Source organism: Trachinotus anak, unplaced genomic scaffold (assembly GCF_046630095.1).
Source record: "Trachinotus anak isolate AG129_WGS33_773 ecotype Australia unplaced genomic scaffold, CSIRO_AGI_Tana_v1 ptg000032l, whole genome shotgun sequence".
Taxonomy (NCBI): Eukaryota; Metazoa; Chordata; class Actinopteri; order Carangiformes; family Carangidae; genus Trachinotus; species Trachinotus anak.
In genome coordinates this window covers 16491299-16509230 of record NW_027273883.1, presented here as the reverse complement: position 1 = coordinate 16509230, position 17932 = coordinate 16491299, and the positions used below count along the sequence as shown (strand labels likewise).

At 46.2% G+C, this 17932-nt stretch overlaps 1 protein-coding gene across 2 annotated transcripts in view; it reads right to left on the bottom strand.

The window, feature by feature from the left end:
- Positions 1-292: 292 nt before the first annotated feature.
- LOC139612988 (transcription factor HIVEP3) overlaps positions 293-17932 on the bottom strand; it is a 38225-nt gene continuing 20585 nt past the window's right edge. For both annotated transcript variants that reach the window (XM_071469208.1, XM_071469207.1), the window contains 8 exons: positions 10671-13014; positions 10069-10355; positions 7829-9865; positions 7173-7318; positions 3878-4053; positions 3613-3714; positions 2197-2861; positions 293-2035 (listed from right to left, as the gene is read on the bottom strand). In XM_071469208.1, the coding sequence (XP_071325309.1) occupies positions 1376-2035; positions 2197-2861; positions 3613-3714; positions 3878-4053; positions 7173-7318; positions 7829-9865; positions 10069-10355; positions 10671-12669 (6072 nt within the window). In that variant the 5' untranslated portion in view covers positions 12670-13014 and the 3' untranslated portion in view covers positions 293-1375. The remainder of the gene's footprint in view (positions 2036-2196; positions 2862-3612; positions 3715-3877; positions 4054-7172; positions 7319-7828; positions 9866-10068; positions 10356-10670; positions 13015-17932) is intronic.

Sequence of the window (17932 nt, the reverse complement as noted above, 5' to 3'; positions counted from 1 at the left end):
TGTCTGTAACTTCGGTAACACTCCTATCAACAACTGTAGCTCTTCTAAAATGAGGTAAACACTTTCAATCAGGCAATACAATCAGTTGGACACCATCTTAGATGTTTATGATGTAGTTTTGATGTTGTCTTTGTCCGCCCTCCAACTTCACAAGTTCAATGTCGTTGATAACACAAGGAAGTAATTAAATGTGTATGGAACAAATTGCCCTAAACCTCCCCCACATTTAAAGAGGATTGTCTATCAAACCGGTGCGATGGGTCAATGAAAGAAAGGCACAACCCGAAGGGAGTCAGGTGCATTTTTTTATTTCTTCAGTGACTAGAAATTTTGCTGTGTGTGAAATCTGCAGGGCACTTGATCCTCCGGTACCAGCCAAACTCAATCCCTCATCTTTGTCACCAATTCAAGTCACAAGAACATCATGAAAAAGACACGGATGTAACAAAAAAGGAATTTTCCAATAACAAAAAGTAAAAAAAAAACCTTGAAACAATGATCATTGTCATCAAATAACAATAAATAAGGAGCGCTCTTCCCTGTACAGAGATATACTCTAATCTAAAATCTTTCATAATAAAAAATAGATCTTCAGTGCATTTCCTCTGACACGTTTCTGCTGCTCCTTCAATATGTCTGCGATGCGACTCTTGGTTACCCTGGCATTAAAGCAATGGCCTTTAGAACAGAAACAATCAAAACATCAAATATTAACCCTCTTGAACAACACAAAAAAGCAGATATAAAATTTCACAGCCTTCTCTTTGACTGTCTGTACTGTACATCTCAAAAAGCAAACCTGGACAGAAAAGGCACAAGTAACTATAGTTTGAGTAATACTGGACAAAATCTGGACAAACAAAAATGGAATTATTTTTCAATAAAGATTTTGGTCATTTACAAATTTATTCATATTCCTTTTTCATATATTTAAACAGACATTAAGATTACCGGTATCAATAGAGATACAGGAGGGTAATATCACTTTCCCATTCAAGTAAATGGGATATTATATAAGGTTTTGTGTATGTGTGTGTGTGTGTGTGTACACACACACACACACACACACACATATGTATATATATATATATATATATATATACACACACACACACATACATATATGTATATATACATAAATATATACATACATATATGCACATGTACAATTCATATATTTATAGATTTACAGAAACATTATTTTCACAAAGAAAAAAGTGCATTTTTATAACAAACCTGAATGTTGCCAAGGAACAAACATTTAAGTTAACAATAGTATTGAAAACTGTATAAAAACAAAGCAATAAAAAACAAGACTAGTGTAGCAACCAATAAAGCAAAATGGGATGCATGATGCATCAAGGTGTAGACACTGCTAAGTGCTCTGGTCTGTTCTGGCTGAGTCTCCTTTAGCTCCTTCCTCCACCAGATCATTACCAGATGGTGGCTCCTCCTCCTCTGGCTGCTGTCCAATGACATGCGAGGCTACAGGGGCTGCTTGACTGAGGGCTGCTCTCCAACGACTGTCTCTGACGGAGCGCTCGGTGGTCTCAGTAGCAGACCTGTGGGTGTGTGTGGAGCTAAGTGAGCTGCCATATTGCTTTAAGTCTGTGGTCTCCAACTCCGGTTTGGAACATGTTAGTGCTGTGCTAAGACCGCACCGCCCTGACTGGCTGGTTCCTGCTGTCTGGTGCTCTGACCAGTGGTTTCCAGGAGTCCTAAGCCCTTGAGTTCTGGGGGTCCCGCCCCAGTATGATTCAAACCTGGCCAGTGACGGCCCCTCCGTGGGGGGAGATGTTGGCGATGAAGGGGTGGTAGGGTGGGACCTGGGTCTGGCCTGTACCATTTGGATTCCTCCGATGGGGATCATCAGATAGGGGACCTTGGCTTGTTGGGAGTGCATGGGAAGATGGCTGAAGATGTTGTCTGCTGCTTGGTGGCCAGGATAACCCTCACAGGTAGAAAGACGAAAAGCAGGTGGAAACAAGCTGGCCTCTGGCAATGTTGGCCCTTTGCCTGCTGTACCACTTTTCTCCTGTAGGGGGAGCAAAGACTTCATCATTACATTTTAGGCACTTGCTCTGCCTTTAAACAAGGTCCTGTACACTGAGATCTTCCTAGGAGGAAAGTGCCAAGTGGTTCCTCTCTGTTTCTAGGTACAGATCCACGCAGACCTATAATCAAAAAAAGACTTACCAGTTTGACAGGACTTCCCTTTGTACCGGGACTCTCCCAAGGCAGGTATCCAGCGGTTCTGTGCTGTAACCCAAGTGGCGAGGGGGGGGTCCGGGCTTGTGATGACCGGTAGCAGCTGGGTGAAATGGGACGAAGAGGAGAAAGGGGTCTGATCGGAGATGGTCCTCTTTCAGGGGAGGGTGAGACATGTCGACTGGGTGACGACAGCTCAGTCCTGGAGGAAAGACTGTGGATGGGAGAGGACAGCTCCAGACGAGGGGAGAGGCTGCGACTGGGGGAACAGCTTTCACTGCTGGGTGAGAAGGCTCTTGGTGATGCCTTCCAGCCCCGTTGGGAGAACAGAGCTCTCCTGCTGCCTGGAGAGGCAGCTCGCCTGCTTGGCCAAACTCCCCTCGGGGAGCGCTCCTGACTGGGGCTAGGACTGGGGCCCGGCAGGGGCTCAGGGTCAGGGGTGCCCTGCTGAGAGTGCTTACTGCAGCTGGAACGTCCTCCTGTTGATAGGTGGGTGTCTGATGAACAGGAGGATGGTGGGTCGTCATGGGATGCGGACTCCTCTTCTTCGTCATCATCATCATCATTGTCATCGTCGTCCTCAGACTCCTCCACGTCAGAAAATTGATGTTCCTCCTGTTCCTCTGAGCCACACACACGTTCATCACTTCCTGCTGTTTGTGCAGACACAAACACACAAATCCTTTAGGTTATATCTGTCTACATCCATATAATGAACTTCAAAACTCAAACTAATGTGACAAAAATTCTCACATTAAGAGAGACGAAAACACATTGACAGATTGACAGAACAATTTTCAGGACCAAGCAGAAAGGGTTAGGACAGCATACTGTATCTTTCTGACAAACCTCACCCACTACCCATCAAACCAATGTTATAAATAGATAGAGGATGAAAAGACCGGAATTTAATTGAATAGCACCAAGCCTCTATTCACAAACTCTCAACAGCCTTGTGAATGGAAAGATGGTTTAAAAGGCGCGTCCTTGGCTGTGATGAGTATAGTCTGTCAGCAAGAAAGAGACGGCAAGAGGAGGGGCAGTAGAGGAAGGTTAGGAAGGAGATCGTGAAGTGGCTGACTTTGACAGTGGAGGGGGCAGACATAAGTGTTGGAATGGGCTTTGTCATATGCCAGCATTGTATCCTTGTGGACAAGGTAAACTTGGCAAAATACTGCAACTACAGTGGCATCCTCTGTATTCTTCATTTATTTATCTTAACATTTTTTATACTCTTTCTTATGCAAGGCCAAAGGGAGGAGAATAGAACATGGTGTTGCATAAGCTGTCAGTGCTGAGCAACTACAATTCTTCATAGGCAGAAGTTCATCCTGCTGTGTACCAATATTTCTCTGCAGTGGTAGGGAAATATGTAAGATTTCCTCCCCATCGCCTCGTAAGTACCTGTTTCCTCACTCTCTGGCTCGTCCAATGATGACTCTGATATTCCCATTGCCTGGCATTTTTTCCCATGAGCCTTTGACTTCATGTGTTTAGTAAGGTTTCCTGTGAAGGAACAAAAAAAGCACATTAAAATGGCCCTTGACTTACACAGGGCAAGGAAAATGAGGATATTTCAACAACAGAGGTAAAATGTGATCACTGGGCATAATGTAGATGGCTAAATGTTTTAAATAACTTAATCTATTTAACTAAATCATCCCTTTACCTTTGGTTTTGAAGGCAAAGTTGCAGTGTTTGCAAATGTATGGACGGACATCGGTGTGTGTTCGGATGTGCTTTTTTAGCATGCTGGGCTTCTTACAGCGGATGCCACATTCTCCACATATGTACTTTCCCCTGCCGCGGCCTCGCACGTAAACATACTCTTCATTGGACTTATACCTAAGAGAGAGCAGAAGGAAACAGAAAGATAAGAGGTTTGGCTGCCACAAAATCACAATTTAAGGTTACTTCCATATAGACCACTGATTTCATTGCATGGTAGAATTTAGCAGCTGAATGCACAAAAGCCTAGTTTCTTGGTCTCCTCAACCAAAAATATCAGCCTCTTTAGCTGCTAAATGCTCGACAGCTAGTTACTGTCTGCTGTTTGGTGCAGGGTGGGTAACATACAGAGGTTTTACAGAGCTTTTTCCCTGAAAACAACTGTATGCAGCTAGAGCGATGCAAAGAACCAAAACCATGTACCAAGACACGTTAAACGCTCTGAGGAGCTGAGGGGAACTGCAGGGTTGTGTGATAATCTCTGTGGCTTCAACACTTTAAGAGCCTGCTTATATGTTACACATTCATTCAGCCTATAGTTCTTATAAAAAATATTGATTAGTGTAGCTTTAACACACACACACACACACACACACACACACACACAATAACACAAACACACACAAGAAGCTGGGAAACAAGGCTTTCTTTATGGAGGCGGGTTGGGGAAGCCCCACCAAAACCCCAGCAGCACTGAGTTCCTGGGCTGTTCCCTCCACTACACCCTGGGCACACAGAGAATACCAGCTATTCTGCTGTGATCGGTCAGCCCTGCCTACAACAGCAGCAGCTAAAGAGGGGGAAGGGAAGCCTGGCTATGGCCAACAACCTAAAATAGATACTATATATAAAAATCAAGCAACACATTTAGTCCTAGTCTATAAAAACATTGTTTATACTCAATCTTGATGTTTACCAAAAAGGCTATTTGTGGACACAGTGGACCACAGACACAGTTTTATATCTGAATGAATTGTCCTCTATGAAAAACTCCATCTACTCTCAATACGCATGAAGAGACGTACAATCCATTCTGACTTGTAAATATCCAATGTGTGCTGACTGAGTTTAATTACAGGATATGCACCACATCTACAAGAACCCAGGCTCTGAATGCTCCCTGTTGTATAACAGAACCAGCAACAGCAAATCATAACTGCTACACAACTGTAAAACAGTCTCAACAGCGGCATTATGTTTGTATTCATTCAGGGGGGCTGGCTACTGTTTACAAGCATGTATTTCATGCTTCTAAAAATACTCATCCACGTCTCAGGAAAAACAAGGCAGAAGTTGCACTTTACACACCGAGCATTAAATCAGCAGCGGTTCTCGTGGTAAACTCAACCGTCTCTCATCTCATCTGTCCCGCTTGTACTGTAGCTTTACAGCCACCATGGCAGATTGGTGGAGAGAATACCACTTCCAACCAGGCTGTGATGGATTCATAAAACCACTGAATTTCAAAGAAGTAAAAGACAACACTTCTAGTACTTTAACTTTAGTCAGAATTTAGACAGACAGGAATACTTTCATCTTTTTAACACCTGCTGTAAACTCACAGGAATGACAATGCCCTTTTCACCAGTGTGGTTTAAGTGTTATGACAAATTGGTAATGATGACCACTTCCACCATGGAAATCAATCTGTATCAACAGAATACAGCAGACACAGTTCAGCTCACTTACAGGGATTATAGCTCCTTTTCCACAGACTTTTGGAACAGCTATGCTTGCTTGATTGCTGAGATGTGTTAATGAGAAAAAAAGTATCTGTTTCTTAACTGTATGATAGCAATAAACTCCCTGCTCCCTGAGATCCCTGCTCCCCTTGTTCTTAAAGGAAACTGGATCAGGATGAAATTGTGCAAGTCATTGGAACAAAAACAAAGCTACATGATGCATATTCATGAAAAAATGTGTTGCTTGTTCTCCAGGATAAAATGAGTGGCACAGAGTCGTGGTTTCAAAGTGTTGAACAAAAGAGAGATAGTGATAATGAGTCCTAACAGAGTCAGGGTACAAAACATTCAGCTGTGTTGTAGAGTGAGACACTGTGCTTATTTGCATGCATAGAGAAAATACAGCAGGACATCAAGGTGCACAGGTACACTAGGGAGGCTGAAAGGGAATGAAGAGAAAGAATACATGGGTAAGTAAAACTGGAAGAAGAGCTGCCAGAGTGAAAGAGGCAGAGCGAATAGAGGGAGAATGGTGGTATGATGGTAACGGACGAGGGGTAGAGGGGAGAAAGCTGAAGGCTGAAAGCACTTCCTGAATCTGTGTGTCTGCAAATGATAAAGACTGGTAATTAGTGCCTTATCTACTGTTAAGCAGACAACTCATTCACTCTCAATCTGTGTGCACATAAACACAAAACACAGGCCTTAATGTGGAAGGGTTGACACGCGCGCGCACACACACATACACACATACCAGCAATTTCTTTTCCATTTCCATGTTCATCAAAAGGAAAACCAGTGTGTTTCCATATTTTTTACCTCTGTTCTTTATTCTTATCTGTTTCTACTATTTCTTCAGTATGAACAGTTCTATACAGAATCAGATGCTGGGGAATCTTTCAGCTCTAAACACAGTAAACCTGGGAAAAAAGACAGGCTGCTCTGAAAAAAAAAATCACTTAGACATTCATGGAAAGCACAAATATGTGAACATAGTCATGTGTACAAACATGTAGAGGTTTGAAGACAAACACACAAACATGACCGTCATGACTATGGTTCTGATTACTTGCACAGTGCTTCACACTGTGCCTCTGTGTCTTCTCAGTAACTCATGTAACTGTAAAAACAGGTATTAATGAGTCTCACAAAGTGAAAGTCGAGACAACCTTTTCCCCTTCTCTCTCTCTCTCTCTCTCTTTCGTACACACACACACACACACACACACACACACACAAAAACACACACACACTTCTATCTCTCCAAATTAGCACTTCTAAAACAGAGATATTCCTGCCAACACTAAGAGGAAAAAGCTTGGCTGCAGGTACAAATGAAGTCCCTGCAGGCTCCACTGCCTCCCATCTGTTACTGTAATTCTCTGTGCAGCTCTCTTGTCAGCTCTCCATAGTTTCTGTTTTTGATGTCATCAGGCATTGGTTTGTGACAGAAAAGCAGATTACTTGTGTAATGAGCCACTGCCATCATTCCCAAATATTGAATTTTGAATTAAAGGATGTGCATTTTAACAGCGTCACTCTCGTAGTTCTCACCCGCCTTCAAAGATGCGAACACGAGAGGGCTCGCCCTGTTTGGAGGTGGAGGGTCCTTCCTCTTCTCTCATCTCTTTATTCTCCTCTTTCTCATGCTGTTGCTGATCCTTTACTTCAGTGAGGGTGCTGGGTGGGGTGGCATGTACCTACACTCATGACACACACAGAAAAATTCAAAAACAACTTAAAATAAAATCTTCATTGCCGTCATTGTTACCCACAATGCAACTGCCTCTGACAGTTTGGTCAGAGATTTGGGTGTCTTATGTATATAATAGCCTGGAGCTTCAAGCAGAGATGAGGAGCTGTTCTACAGAGGTCTAGTAAGCACACTCCAAACCCCACAGATCAGATTTTTTTTCATTTTCAAACTTGTAGGTGTGAGCCCCAGCCACCGCTGTCTCAAGTGATATCGCCTCAAGATGTTAATTGAGGCAGTTGATCAGATTTTGAACTGATTTCTTTGGAACGTTTTCCACATATCCAGTAGCACTCCCTAACTCCTAAAAAACTGTACAGTGTAAAATAGGTAGAGTTCCCCTTTAAGCACATTGAAGTGGTTATATGTAAAACCCATGTATTAGTTAAAAAATGTAACAGAACAACATTCTACAGAAGTTAGTGCGTTACTGAGGGTGTATTGTGCTTATGTTTACCTCTGACACACGTGGGGTCCTGCTAGTTGCAGGGGCCAGTTTGCTTTTGGCTGGGGTTTGGGCCGTGGCCATGGTGTATGTCTCTGTGCTGTGCTTTTGTTTGGAGCACAGTAGAGACAAGACCACCTTAGTGCTGAGCCCCGGCAAGTTGGGGTTGTGAGCACTGACGCTCCAGGTAGAATAAACTGAGGTGCGGGGGTCCCTCTGGACCGATGGGTTGGGTTTGACATAGTTCAGGTAGCACCAGTTGACTGAGGTGGAGGTGTGGAGGCTTGGGTATGAAGGGGTGCTTAGTCTCTCTACCCCCTCTGCCACAACAGGCACCTCTTCCTTTTTTTGACTTGTTTTCTCAGTCGACTCCTTCTCCTCCTCCTCCTTTTCCTCTCGGTTATGTTTCCTTGGTACTTGCTCCTGCTCCCCCTCCACTTTCACAGTTGTCACCTCTACCCTCTCTGACTGTTTCCTCTCTCCTTCTTCCAGTTTTCTCCCAGTGTCTTTACTTTCTTCCTCCTCTCTTACCTTCTCTTCTACATCCTCCTCCTCCTCTCCTGCCTTATGTGGCTCCCCCTCCTCTTCCTCTTTTACCCTTTTCTGTTGACGTTGAGCCTCTGTGCTGAGTTCCAGACTGGCTGCGGGAGAAAGCATCCGTTTACTTCCTCCGGCCCCCAGTGGACCATATCCTTCTCCAGATCCTGAGGCCATCTCGGCAGGCAGGGACAGGGGAAGAATAATATCTGGAGAAGGGACCTTCAAGTAGGACCTTTGCAGCTTTTCCCGCTCCACCTGGCCCATGATGACCATAGCTGTGCAAGAAATGGGTTCCTGTGAGCGGGTGGAGGCCAGGATCTGGGACAAGGTGGTATACATGGCACTGGCATAGGTAGGTATATGTGTCTGTAGGCGCACTGGCACCACAAGGGACACTACTGGTGTAAGCTGTGCCAGGCATGTGGCAATGACTGGCCGTGGGTGGTGGTACGAGATTGTTACAAGGGATTGGTGGGTAAGGTCAGAGGATATGGAAGAGATGGAGGACCTGCTCTCTGTAGTGGGAGGGGAAGGGAGTTGTGTGGTAAATCTTGAAGGAACAGGTAAATATAGAGCCTGGCCTGCTCTAGTCCTGGAAGAAAACTGGAGAGGGACTAAAGCCGGAAGTTGATGGAGTGGTAAGCCCAATTGTTCTGCCATGTGGATCTGCGCTGGGTGTATTTGTATATGGGGAGGTCCTGGCTGTGAATGTAAGAAGGCTCTGTGGACGATCTGGGTGGACAGTACTTCAGAGATGGCTGTGGTGACAGGGAGTAGCTGGGATTGTGAACCTGGGGTGAATGCTTGCTGGCCTCTGGGCTGCAAAGGGAGCACATCCTGACGGGGAGGGAGGATTTGTGGCTGTAACAGCTGCAAGGCTTTCCCTGTGGCTTCCAGGCTGAACCGGGGGGTTGCCTCGGTTGAATAGAGAGGAGGAAGGATGGCACGGGAAGGCCCAGGCTTTGGACTCTCTGCTCTGGACAACTGACTCATGCTGGCCCCCTCCTCCTGCTCGGGCTCCCCTAAGGTGGCATGCTTCACAAGGAGACACTTTCTCCTTTCTTTCCAGGAGGATGTAGACTGCTGGGGCGACAGGGACCCATAGTCGAAGGACTTACTTCTGGTCTCTGAGATCTGTTCTGTTTGCTGGGGGCTGGCTGGGGCCTGCTCTGAGGCTGAACGCCTCATCTCCTTGTGGCTTTGGTGTTGTTGGTGGGAAACGGGTGGCACCATCAGCATCTGGGAGCTTTGGCTACTGATGGCCCAGATGGCAGGCTCTGATCTTGCTGGGTCCTCAAATGAAGCAGAAAGGCTTGAAGTGTGGGAGATGTTGCTCTCTTGACTGGGGCTGCGAGACAGAGACACAGACTCAAAGCTAGACTCCCCAGAGGACTGGGCTGCTTCTGCCAGGCGGAGTCTCTTCTTCTTTGGTGGCAGCTTCTCTGCAGGAAGCTGGGCCAGAGTCTGGCTACGCTGAGGCCACTGGAACTCCTCCACTCTGTCTGCCTCCTAGGATAGATAAATAGTTTACTCATTCAATCCTGTATAAATTTATAAATGACATCCTGTGTAAGATTTCAACTGTTTCTTAGGATACTGAAGTTCAAATATCAATGCATGTTGAACAGTAGTCAAGCAAGGCAGTCAATTGTACAGAAAATTGGCAAAAATATATAGCCAAATAGTACTGAATGCTTAAAATAATCATGTACCTTGGAAGAGGATGCTGTCACTGGCGGTGACACAGATGGCATGTCAGCATCAGGCTCCACAGTAACAAGGATCTCTGGCACTTGGATGTTTGGCTGGCGGATGAGGCGAGATGTAGAGGGTGATGGTTTTGGCTCGGGTTGTTGTGTTTGCTGACTCTCTCTGAGGTCTGGTTCCTGACTTTCCATGGATATACTCTCCTGCTTCTCAAAAGAGCTTGTGTGTTGGATGACAGACACACCCTTCCTGTCCTGTTGCTGTTGTTTTGGCTCAGTCTGTAAAGAAACACCTAGAAACATACAGCACAAACAACAAATCTATCATTATATTATATTGGTATGCTGCTTTTGGATGATGACATGTAGTTGTTAATGGATTTCATTACTTGATCTGTTGTGTAGTGTTATTTAACAGAATCTTTTTCTTTTGTTTTCCTTGCTTTACATCAATAATGTAAATGTAGATATTGCCTAATTATGTATATGTGTATATATGTTTCTCAGATATTAAAGGAGGAAAAAAAGTTATATTACACAAGAAACGTATTGCTCACTCAGGATAAGGTTATAATTTTATCCGCTATTGCAGGGATACATAAACAAACCTGAGAGGGCCTTGCTCTGCTCTGGTCTGCTTGGCACTGGAATGAGGCCTGCAGAGCTGCCTGACATAGCTACAGACCCAGGGCTGGGGGGGTCCTCCTCCAGGCTCTCTTCTTTCCTCCTCTTCCTCACGGCCATGGCCAGAGCCCGGAACTTGTAGTGCATCATCATCTGTGGGCGATCCTCCCTGCACGTTTTTCTCACATCCCTGCTCTCTTGTTCCAGTTTTTGCTGTCCTGGGCAGATGCCTCTGTGGGCCTCGTAGCCTTCACTATGTTGGAAGCGAGCCCTACATGTTTCACATTCAAACAGGCTAGGAGTCTTTTGCTGCTGCTGTTGCTGCGGCTGCCTGGCTTGTTCAGTGCCTCTGGCTGAGGAGGAGGAGGTGGGACCAGCCTCCTCCAGCATTACCTCAGCTCCCAGTGGGACTTCTATGGCAGGTTGGCGCCTCAGCATACGCTGGGCATGGCCAACTCTCATCTCGGCTACCACTGCTTGCTGCTCATCAAATGACTGGCAGAGACGGTAACCTCTGGGGGACATGGTGCCAGAGGTGGAGGGCTCTCCTTGGCTGGTAGATGATGGCATTGAGTGGCTTCTGAGCAGAGGCACTGATGACAGCTCCTGGGCACCTGGTGGATCTGCCTCAGGATTGTGGGGGTGCCTCAAACCACTGGGTCCAGGGGTTTCTCCCTTGGGATCAAATGTGTAGGCATCTTTAGGGGAGCTAAATTTAGGTGACTCCATGCTACTCTTCCTGGACAGAGAAGAGCGTCGGGGCTTTACACTGTCAATCTCACTGGTGTCTACTACTGCCTCATTGATAGTGATGAGCTTCGTAATATGTTCTATTACTTGGGTTTTGGGCACAGCGAAAGGAATGCTCTTTTCCTCCGTTCCTGAGGATGAGGAAAGTGAAGAATGAGGTTGCTGCTGATGAGGATTACGCTGCTGCCCTCCCAGTCTTCCATATTTCCCTAAAATAATTTCTGCGTAGGTTTTGGCACTGGCACTGGGAGGGCTAACTTGGGACAAGTCAGTGCTGCCTGATCCCGAGAAGTAGCCAGACTCTGTGCTGCCTTTACTGCCAGGGCCTAGAGAAGAAGATGAGGTGGAGAGGGAGGAAGGAGGATCATCTGGAGAAGCCAAGGGTCCACGTTTCCTTTCACTAAGCCTAAGTGCCAGCCTTTGCTTGACAGCCTGGGAGTCTTCAGGCCTCTGGGTCTCCTCTGAACCTCCCAGCGCTTCCTTACCACCTTTCCTTGGCTGGCCCAACATCTCCTTTGAGGAGGACTTTCTGTGTCGTCCCGTCTCCTCCTCAGACTCAGTGCTCTCTCCCTCTGTGTGTTCCTCAGGGTCTTCTCCAACACCACTGCCCTCTGGTCCACTCAAACTAGGTTCATCACGACTGGATGCCAGGCCTGCTTTAATGCGATGGGCATGGGACTTGCGGTGCTTGTAGAGGTTGCTTTTGGTCTTGAAAGAAAAGCCACAAGGGGCGCAAGGGTAGGGTCTTTCTCCTGTATGAGAGCGAATGTGTTTCTGAAGAACGCTTGGCTTGGCACATGGACGGCCACAGTAAGTGCACACATATTTTCCTGGTTTTTGGGGTTTCTTCTCCCCTTTTCGGGGTGAGCTGACCCCTTCTACGCCCTCTTGGCTGGACTGTGACGGGACCCCATGACCATGCTCACCCCGGGTGGAGGAAGTGGAGCGGAGGGATGAGGACGCTGTAGAGTAGAAGCTGCCTCCCGAGGGACCTGGGTTGTCTGAATGCTGCCATGCTACTGCTTGCTGCTGCTGTAATCGAAGCAGAAGGTCAGTGCGTTTGGGTTGGCGATTTTGCAGGCGGCCCAAGGCTCTGTGTACAGGACGAGGATTAGGAGGCTGCTGGGGCTGCTGAGGTGGACAAGATCCTAGTGAGGATTCAGCTGTCACATGCTGCTGCTCTTGCCTTCCAGAGCGCTCCTCATCAGCCGGATGGCTGGGCTCAGCCTCCATAGAGTGGGGAGGAGGCCTCACAGACACGCAAGTAAGGGCTCTTGGAGCCTCATGGGGCTAACCGCATGACAGCAGAGAGGTCAGAGTCAGGGGAACAGACTGAGTTGTAAATCAAAACGGAGGGCCTTTTGCAGTGTGGGCCAAAAGTTATTCAAGAGGACCACGTGAGGCATCATTAAAAGGTGCCCTGGAGCTGCATGGATGCAGGTAAACATGGATCATATCTCTGTACAAAGCAGCTCTGCTTCTGCCCAGACTCAGCCATTCTAACATCCCTCCCAAGGTCTTCTCGGCATCTCCTTTGTTGGTTGTCAAGAGTGTTAGCTGCTCAGCTTCTGAATGGGTCTAAAGGAACACAGACAAAAACAAGGAAGCACTGAGTCATTAAAGTGGAAACATAATAATACATTAGATAGAGTCTCTAGAAAAAGTTTTGTCACAAAGTGCAATTGCAAAGGGCTGTAAAAATATCTACAAGTTCTCATTTTTTCCTCATTTCCTCACTTTGCACTAATAAAAACAGAAATACAAAGTTTTTTTCTCAATAAAAGCAACAAAACAATAAGAGGTAATAAAGAAAGGTCCTGCTCTGCTGACTTCAGCCAACCTCAGGGCTTATTACTGCAGAACTCAGAAACAGCAAATACGCAGGACCTCATGAACATGACCAAGACTTCTTGATATTCTAAGGGTTTTCAAAAAAATAAAAATAAAGGCCTGCCATACAGTCTGAGAAAGAGTTACATTGGTAGAGTAGAAGGCCAAAATTGTTAGTGTCCTTTTATCAAACTATCAAAAACTGCTCCCACATATCTTACTATCACAAACAGGGTTACATTTCTTGGTGTAGTGTTGAATGGCATCAGTATTGCCATGAAAACATTAGCAGGGTCACTGCATCAGCAACATGTTAGTGCTCTCATCTGTCCTGGCTTCAACTCATTACAAGTCTATTATGAAATGTTAGGTACAGATGATCTTGTTATTGTAACACTTTGAAAAGACACGATGATCATCTACTGCATGTCAACATACTGTAGAAATACTTGTGGATCTCCACAGAATTGAGATAAAATTAAAAAGCTTTTGATTTCCATTCAAAACAAAGATATATGAGTCAATTCTGACCCATGACTGGCCAACTCTGCAGGAGTCAGAGCAGCTCAGGGCCAGCCAGGCAACATCCACAGCACAGGCACCAACAGAGGAGACCGCAGTGTCAGGGCAAGGAGTCATAACAAATGCTGGAAATATAGCCTATGCTTATCTGATCTGGCACAAAAGCTAAAGGGGGTAAATGGAGGGGGGCTGTTTTCTAGTGGATAAGAGGACTTGACAGCAACTTGGTTACACCAGCCTACACCCCCCACACTCTGCTGTTATACAGCCACCAGGGTGCAGTATTTATGAGGGGCCAAGATAAGAGTGGTCGCTTGCCTGGTGAGAACGGGTACTGTGAAACCCTTTATCAAAATTGATCAATTACAATATTGGCCACTCACACACTGCTAGAAAGCTGTGTTTATGAGTATAGCTGATCATCATGAACACTTAGAGAAGTAGCTACAATGAAATCTCTTCTTTTGTCAAGATGTATGGTCCGCAATATTTCCCACTTACTACAAATCCTGCACTCTGTCTCAACTCGAGAAACGGGATTCTTGTACCGCAGCCAATCAAAACACATTCTGGGAATGGATGGGGCCAATCATAACATTTTCACTGAGCAGCCATGCCCAACCGCTGACAGTCCCAGCACAGGCTCATCCAGAGTATCAATCATCATCTGCTTGCCACCCCCTGACTCTGTCAGACTCTGGAGATCAGTGCTCACTGAGGGAGGACACTCTGTATGTTCACCTCACAGTTGTACATTTCTGTGATGGCGTAGACAGCTTGCACCACCTTTGCCAGCTCTGGGAACATACCAGGAGAGAAGACAACAGGAGAGGGGGGCTTCTAATGCTTTGCACTGATGCAGAAACTGACTTTAAGGAGTTGAATACGTAGAAATGCATAGATGATCTATGAGATTAGATATATGCATTTGAAATAGGAGTAAGAAAAAGTGCGAGATGAAGTTAGAAGAGGTGGGGAAGAGAGAAAAGACTGAAGCAGTGATCCAGTGGCTGAATAAACAGGCCCAGCAGAAGACTGCAGCACGAGGTGCCTGTGGTGGCAGTGGTGACAGTTTTTTTTTTTTTTTTTTTTAACGAGCCACATTTGCTCTCTCCATATGTCTAAAAAAACACTGCACAGTCAGCCTTCATTAGAGCCAGTTTACAGTGGAAAAATGGAAGAAAATCACTCTTCCTCTCGGAAACAACCTGACATATTCTCGGCTCCATCTCCACGTTCCCCCGCATCTGTTAAGGGCCGATCATCTGTTTAGTGTGTGTTTCCCTGAGCAGACCAGTGCTTTGATTACAACAGACTTATACCATCACCACTCAGCAATTAGGCAGGATAACAAACCGAATCAACACCATTAAAATTCACTTCTCTGTTTTCAGCTGTCTGTCTTCCACCTGCTCAGCTGTACAAGAAGACTTCTGTATGTGCTGGCAACTAAAGATTCTTCTGTCTCGAGCTGTCGAGCCAGGGAGACATGCATTACTTGTGGAGTTTAATGCAGAGAAGTTAGATCAGGAGCGAATGGAGTTTACAGAGGAGAAGAGTGTTGTTCCTAACTTCCTTGACCTTTGGAGAGAAAAGTGACATGACAATAAAAACTGTAAATAAAAGAAAAGCAGGTGTGGGCAAAGATGGGTAAAAAGAAAGTGGGGTCTGGCTGTTGAAGAAGGATGATGCTGGATTGAGCAGCAAGGAAAGCACAAAGAGCAGGACAAATTGTCTTCCTCAGCCCCCCTGTAATAAATGTCTTTGTTCATGTAGTCGGTTATCAGAGTGTAAGTTTAATGATCTCTGGCATAGCTGCTGATGCAGCCCTTAAACAGGGCGATTAGAAGGTTTTAAGGTTGAGGGAGAGCACTGCTTACATTATTCATGGCAGTCTAGACTGCCAGCTCTGAGCGGGGAAACACACAGTCAGGGCCTTGCCAGGAAGATGAGGGAAAGGAATGCCAGAGTCTAGCCTACATTAAGCCAAAACACACACACGCACACCCTACAGCACACATACAGTGTACAGTACTACTCTCCCAGGAGCAATACCCACCAACACACAGCAGCCAAATCCACCCTGACAGCCCTGACCAGCCAATCAGCTGCAGTGCCCTGAGGTGACCTACCCCGGTTCCACTCAGCCGATCCTCCTGCTGTTTGGCGAGAGGTTTTCCTTTCTCATCATCTGCATTCCACGGGGATGACTTGTTATCAGCAGTGCTTATCACATACTGCACTTCAATGCACATTGGGCTTATATACACACCTCCAGGAAATCACTTGCTTACAAGTGAAAAAGACCACCGATGAAACACACAGGTCATGTAAATTTGTCTAACCTTATTGAAGAGGGTGGGGCGAGGGCGTTCTTTGCCCTGCTCTATTTTTAGGCTGAGGTGCGAGCAGGAAGCCACTGATGCAGCTGTTATACGGTGTTATGTTCTTTTTGGCGGGAGGTGTCAGATTAAAACCACAAAGCTAGGAGGTGTCAGATCAGACACACCCCTGGCCCTCCCCCCTCTCCTACAATCCCCAGTTGTCCACCTCCAGTCGGCCTTGAACCAGTGTATGATAATTCACACAACAGTCTCAAGACGTATGCAGTGATTTGTTGTGTGAACTACTTTCTGGTGTCTGTGCCTAAAATGTGATTAACAACTGGTCCACAGAGAGAAGAAGACAGGATGAGCAAGGAATGTGTGCAGAGATATGAGTTAATGTGTGTGTGTGTGTGTGTGTGTGTGTGTGTATGTGTGAACATGCAAAGGGGCTTTGTCAGCAGAAACAGGCACTGATGCAAGTACCCAAGGGAGCCCTGACACGTTACAGCTCACGCTCTCTCTCCTTCACACACACACACACACACACACACACACACACTGTCACACACTGTCTCCCGCCATCATCTTGGCTGTGTCTATTTAGCCCAGCAGTTATACTTCTGTAAGTGTAAATCCCATAAAACAAACATTTAGCTCAGCTCCTGCTCAATAAGCAGCACAGGAGCTTTGCAGCAGTTTTACAGTTAAAACTTCATTATCATACACGGGAGAGTGTGGCTGGCAGAGTTAGTGTTCATTTCCTCATCAATACCCAGACGTATTCATGCAGCTGGTAATGACGGATAAAAATATGGGTTAAACATTAAATTGCCTTGTGCCCTGAGAACAGATAAACCCTCCTAAGTGCTTTTTAAAAAATCTGCTGTCATACTGTACCCCCCCCCCCCCCCCCCCCCCCACCTCAAACACACAGACATCTCTCTCTCCCCATTCCCTCTTACTGGCGGTAGCCTGGTGCAAGTTCCCATGGAAACCAGCCTACTCTGAGCAACGGCAGATGGAGAGGGAGCTGGAGGTCTAAATTTATCTCCCAGCATCCTCTCTGACTACAGACGCACACTGGCAGCAGGAAGTGAGGAGGGGAAATGCTTGGCCTCTGCATGCATGCATTGACAAGCTGGTATGACCCTTGACATCTAACCCTCTTTGACTGACAACGGGTTGATGTCACACCAGATGAAAACATACAGTGCTGCCCTCAAGAGCTTGAACCGCAAAAGCAATTCAACATTTCATACTGTAGAAGAGGCTCTGCAGCATTTGGTATACGGAAAGTTAATAGTCCTTCCCGTGCCAGCATCACCAAAAAAAGGTACAGAGCTGCCAATCAAACTCAGAGTCCAAACCCTAGACAGCAACATTAACCAATCGCAGAACCATGGGGAGAATCAGTTTTGGTTTGGTAAATGCCTGAAAAAAGAAACCCAGACGGCAGTAAACACTAGATGGAGCATAAAACCTCAGAGGCCAAGACTCGCACTCACCCAGGAATATCACTGCTGTCAGTAGGAGCCGCGCGCCAAGGAGGACGCCGTCTGAAAAAACACCACATACCAGAGCTCTCACTCACTCTCCCCCAGCTCTGTGCGGGATGCATCGGGATCGCTGTACCTCTGAGGCGAGACGGTGTAGAGAGGGATTTCACAGGGCTTTGATAAGATTGGCAGTTCACAACCGTCGCAGTGTTCACTTTGATTAAACACAAGCCAGTGCACTGCAGGTCAATAACCGGCCTTTAAATCAAACACGAGTGGCATGACAGAAACCGGTAATGCACACCTCGGCAGCAGGAGGAG